The 6,000-nt window shown below is 36.9% G+C and overlaps 1 protein-coding gene across 2 annotated transcripts in view; it reads right to left on the bottom strand.

Moving 5' to 3' along the window:
• Window positions 1–5,773, bottom strand: part of IQCH (IQ motif containing H) — a 98,664-nt gene extending 92,891 nt beyond the window's left edge. For both annotated transcript variants that reach the window (XM_054564311.1, XM_054564301.1), the window contains exons 1-2: window positions 5,225–5,773; window positions 4,467–4,533 (exon numbers count right to left, since the gene is read on the bottom strand). In XM_054564311.1, the coding sequence (XP_054420286.1) occupies window positions 4,467–4,533; window positions 5,225–5,773 (616 nt within the window). The remainder of the gene's footprint in view (window positions 1–4,466; window positions 4,534–5,224) is intronic.
• Between the last annotated feature and the right edge of the window lie 227 nt (window positions 5,774–6,000).

A 6,000-nucleotide genomic window follows, 5' to 3' on the forward strand; every position in this document is an offset into this window, starting at 1 on the left:
AGCCCCAAGGATAATTTGCTGAAATAAAGCAGAGGGGGAAAAATCAGATCAACTACGTACATTGCTTTCAGCTACTAAATCCTTTAGCAATGAAGTAAAACATTACATACGGAAAAGAGAAAAGCCCACCTCAGTATATCTATTATTTTTATTTTAAAGGAGGAAGGGCAGTGAGAGAGGAAACTCAACACTGGGGGTTTAATTGGCTGGCAGGGGCCTCATGTCCCTGCTCACGGCCTCTGAGCCTCACACTTGGCACATCTCATTTAATGTTAGTATATTTTAAAATGCCACTGAGTTTATGTGTAGCACCAAATGATGCACCATAATAAAGATGCACAAAGGTTAAATTAATTTGACCAAAGAAACTGGAAGCAGAATTAGCTTGCAGGTTTTGTTTGGGCATCTGCTTTTCCTAGAGGAATTAGGATTCTTTGTTGTAGTTCTTTCCTATTTGACAGATAGGTTTTGCTTAAAATAGACCCTCGTATTCTATTCCTGTTATGAATCATAGTATAATAGATTATTTTGTTATAATTTTATTTCATTAATAAAATTGATTAAAAATATGCAACATCTAATTAAGACATAAGCCTATATAATCTGGAAAGGATGACTTTTTAAAAATCATCTTATAAAATTACAAGGCCAGTCCCTTTCTTTGGACAACAAATCAACAGCATCCCACCTCTTCTGTTGGTTAAAAATAGCTAAAACTCTTTGTTACATCTTAGGAATACAGAGTCTGTCCAGAAAAAGTCCAGCCATTATTAATATAACTAGAACAGTTTGTGCAACATGGATGTAACCTGGCAGCCAAAGAGAGTGGACTGGAATGCACATGCATGAACAATAATGACTTCACTGTGTAGTCAGTAGGGGTGGTAGATGCAGTTGCGTGAGCATGTGTACTGTGTGGCTGTCACATTCAAAATGACTGAACGAGTAGACCGAAGAATCTGTATCAAATTTTGCATTATGCTTGAACATTCCTCCATGGAAACTATTCCGATGATTCAGAGGGCCGCAGCTATGGGCAACTGGTGATTGGCAGCTACATCACAGCAACACCCCTGCTCATGCATCACTTCTGGCAAGACATCAAATCACCCAGGTGACTCAGCGCCCCCAATGCCCAGATTTGGCAACCTACGACTTCTGGCTTTTCCCAAAACTAAAATCACCTCTGAAAGGGAAGATATTTCAGACCATAAATGAGATTCAGGAAAATACGACGGGGCAGCTGATGGCGATTGGGAGAACTGTGTGATGTTCCAAGGTGCCTACTTTGAAAGGGCTGAGGCGTCATTGACCTATGTACAATGTTTCTTGTATCTTGTATTTTCCTCAATAAATGTCTCTATTTTTCATATTATGTGGCTGGATACCTTCTGGGCAGATCTTGTATTACACAATTACAGGGTCCGGCAGAAGTAACACCACTGAGTGTGGTTGGTAGGGTATGTTAACGTCTTACACAAGATGGGCAGCAATTTGAACATTTCATCTGAAATGTCATATGGTGTGCTTGAGTGTGATATTGTTATGTTACAGGATTACATGCTTATGATTTTGTAATAAAAGATTTTTTACTTAATAGAAGAGGGGTGTTATTTGTGCTGGACTCTGCATATAACAGTCGATTGTATTTCATTACTCCTCCTTTCAAAGAGGTTAATCCACAATGTGTAATTGTCTTTATGATCGTATCATCAAGTCATAGATTTTAAATATGTGATAAATATTTGGTGGTCAAAAATGTTACTGAAAGGCCATCCTTTTGGTGATTGCAGGTTTGGAGAATGCAATTATTCCTGTGGGTGCAAAACTATATAAACAAGTAACCAAATTCCCACAACTGCAATATATTGAATATTATGCAGATATCAGCTACTAAACTTTCATTTTTAGGGTTCAAACAAATTAGTGCAGCTCCCAGTTGGTGTAATAATTTCTAGGGCTAACTCCACACTAGGACTGATTTCAAATTTCCTATGGAAAGAAAGAAAGAGGACAAGTATTAAGTGCCTACCTGAACTTTATACTCCTACCAACAGATTTTGATTATTGAATCCCCCTTAACTCTGGAAACAGAATTACTATATTGAATAGGCTAGGAAGCATATATTTTTGTGAATTGTGTAGGTTAATCCTTGCTGCAGAACAAAGTAGCCGTGTTGTGGCTAGCTGAAATTTTCAAGTGTTCCCAAGTGGTACACAAGAAAAAGGCACACCATAACCATTTCTTTTTAAAGGTACAGTTTGAGAATTATGTCTGTGGGATAGGTATGAGATGACAGTTTAATGTTATTCAAAATTAATTTAATGTCCACAAGCCATTTTGTAAAACCTAAAGTATAGGTTGTAGAAACAAATACTATTTTTTTATCAGATCTTAAGTATAACTCTCTTGTGATAATGTGTAATTGGATTTTTAAATGCTTAGTTGACAAAAATACCTGTGCTTGTTCTTTTCTCTAGAAAAAGACACGACTAGCAATTTTTCTTTAAAATGAGTTATTATGTTAATAAACAAAAATTACTGCAATAGGGAAGATTTTCCAGTTTATTATATATTTATTTAAACAATCTAGAAGAAAACTAGTTTTAATATCAAATTTAAAATAATGCTTTCTAATAGTTTTTGACCAGGTTATTTTTCTACTTAATTTGTATTCAGCAGGCCGTTCTGAAATTTTAGGATATTTTTATTTAAAACTATTCTTCATTATCCAGTTTAGATTACTGACCATTCTTTTCATAATTTTACATCTTCAGAGGCTCCTTTCTATCAGGCTTCTCTACAGGGCTGATTGCATTGGGGTTTTGAAGAGTTAGAGGTAGGGGAAGAGGAGAGAGGAAGTTTCTGGAAATTGTGTCTACCTCTGTGCTTGTCAACATCGCAAAGGTGGCAGTGGAGCGGGGGGAGGGGGGTCTTATTTCCATTTCTAGTTTTGAAAAAAAACAGAGAATGCAAAACAATATTTCACACATGATATCACGTCAGGTCCACAATTCATTGCAGAAGCAAAAGGCTCTTGCACCTTATTCTGAGGATGTGAGTTGGTTAATTGGGTCTGCAATTAGCCTCTCTGGTTGCAATCAATTGCAAGTGCAATTTCTGAGTGTGAACTAATTTTGTGTGCGAAAGTAGTCCCACCAAAACAAAAGTCTAAGTTAGAATGAAATTCAGATCTGTTTTGCCTCATATCCTAAAAAGGAACTAATTTCTTCCATCAGCCATAAAGACCAAAAGTAAAAGTCCCTGTATAATTCTAAGAATTTTAAAACTTTTCTATACATACTTAGATGTAAATACTTGAGAATCTAAGTTTGCCTTATTTTATTACTGTGAATATTTTACTAATTTAGAATAAAATCTTACTCATATTTATATAATAATTTTAATTACTTTTGCTTTTAATATAATATATATTGTGTTACGGTTCTATACTACACATAAGTACACAAACATGTATACTCACACAGGAGCATAAATAAATTGCAATCCTGAGTTCTATTTCAATAGATCACGTAATGCATTGCTGTACTTAAAAGGCCTTAACAAAGAGCTGATATGTAATAATGAAGATTCTATGAATTTCACTTGCTTATTAAGACCCTACCAAGTCAGCCTAGGAGATCTGGCCTCACCAAAAAAAATTTAACACGCTAGTTAGATAAAAAGGAAAACAAAACCAACAAGCCAGCAAACAAATCCCAAACATTTGGACAGCAGTTCACGTTTTAAGAGAACTTCCAACGCCAATTTCTGAGATTCCCCTTGTCATTTTGGCATACCTATTTTACCACCGTGGTGTAGACAACAGCTTTTAAGTTCCCCAATTCATAAATGTAATTAAATAATTACATTAGTGCTAATTAACATGAAACTGCAGATTATTTAAGCGCAAAAAAACACTATTCAACTTCTTAATTATTCTTGTTCACACAGCATTTCCTTTTGCTCAGGCGCCCTAGGTGCAAATAAAGCATCCCATCTGCTCGTAATTAGAACTAAATAATTTCAGAGAATGTAGCTTATCATTTTGACTGCACATTTGATTAAAAACAGTGTACCAGCAATATCCTGGCTTATCGGCATAACAGCAACAACACACACAAGCCTGTGTTCCTCTATCATTAAAGAAGATAGAAAACATTATCTGTTATTTCAGGGGGAAAAATACAACTTTTTAGTTCATTTCATACAGATGAAAGCGAATTACAGCAAATCACCTCTCCACTGAATAGCAGCCCCCACATAATGACTTTATTTGCTTAATCCCCAAATTAAACGCCGTTTCGAGCGAGGGCCCTGTGTTATTACTCTCATCATGTCGAGAACATTTTCCTGCCGAGACCAATTTGAATAAAACAAGGGGCCTTCCTTGAACTCAATCAAGGAGCCATAATGCGGTGGGTAATAGAGGTTGCTGATAGATTTGCAGGCAAAAGTGTTATACCTAATGATGGGATATGGATAATGGTCCTCCTGGAGGTCCTGATGCGATTCCATTTGGCTGCCAGATGCTAAAAATCAAGAAGAGCATTGATCAGTGACAGGAAGCCGTAGTGGATTCATCTAGTCAAACTTCAGCTGTTTTTCCACTGTACAGTTAAGCCAGGCATAAATTATATTAATTGATTTAATTACATACTTAAAACATCTTCCCCAATTAATTTAATTAGGTGGCTACATGATGCTACTGGCAGGGGAAGATTAGAGGCAGCTCACTTAATTAACAGAATATGAATGAAAAAAAGAGAAAGCAAACATAAATGAAATTGTGAGCACTAATTAAAAGGCTGTCTGCAAACTTAAATACTTTCTGACAAAGTGGTGACAGCAATGTAGACAAGACAGGATTTTTTTTCCTAGCAAATTAAAGTGCCAGGAGGTATATATAGGGAGAAAAGTTAATGCAGTTACACCATTGATTTTCTGACAGAACTACCATAGTCCAAGTGAAGGGACTTTTTTTCCTGTAGAAAAATTGCAACAGATTTTGCAGATTCCTGATTAGGGTTAAAATATGATGTATGGTATGAACAAATGCAGTGTTTGTGCATCACACAAGGAGGAGAGTGGAAGGCGAGGGGGGCTGAGGGGGAGGGCAGTTGGAGAGAGAAAGGGAAGATAAAGAGACAACTTATTGCAATTATTCAAGCAAAAAATGTTTAGGAAAAGAGGTCTGCCTTAACAGCTGGCAGCCTTGTGTACCTTGGCTCGAAGGCGAAAATTCTGCAGGTGTCTTTCACGTGATTCCTTCAGGATCTTCTTCATTCGGGTCTTATGGCAATGCAGGAGCCACGCGATGGCAATCACACCTGACGCCCACTTCTGCTGGCAAAATGTGAGGAAGGCTTTTCTTGCTTTGTAACCTTTCCACGTGGCTTGGATCTTTCTGACAGCCTTTAACTTTCCACCTTGGCCCTTGTACCTTTGCCCAGGGAGGTTTAACATCTTTTGGATGGCGACTGGGTTCTCTACCACTGAGAGAAGGTCGTCTTTGGTAAGTTTATTCTTCAGCTCAAACTCTGGAAGGAGGGCTACCAAATTGTTCCCTTTTATTTTGACTTCTGGAATTGCATAGTCCCTGAGAAACTTCTCGATGTGTTCTAAGAGAGAGAAGGTACTTCCCCAAGATGAACTAAAATGTGCCTTGAATGCTAAGAAGTCCAGGGCTGTCTTGTCTATGACGCCATTATAAATTAAAAAGTCATAATCCCACGGTGATTTTAGAGCTTTAGAAGGTGATGTGACTTTCATGGACTGCGGAAGAAAAATGTCACCAGAGATGAAATAGAATTATGATCTACTTCAAAGGAGTGGTCAAGGCATATGCTATCACATTATCATTTATTATTCATTGGTAGGAAAATATGGATCCTAGTTTTGGATTAAGACCTATATGTCAGATATGAAAGTCTGGCCAGTATATATCATAAAACTGATTATCAAAAGAATATCTTAGAGGTTGCTCAAAGCTATTATCA

This window comes from Pteronotus mesoamericanus, unplaced genomic scaffold (assembly GCF_021234165.1).
Source record: "Pteronotus mesoamericanus isolate MK-2021 breed Mesoamerican mustached bat unplaced genomic scaffold, CSHL_Meso_final contig_164, whole genome shotgun sequence".
Classification (NCBI taxonomy): domain Eukaryota; kingdom Metazoa; phylum Chordata; class Mammalia; order Chiroptera; family Mormoopidae; genus Pteronotus; species Pteronotus mesoamericanus.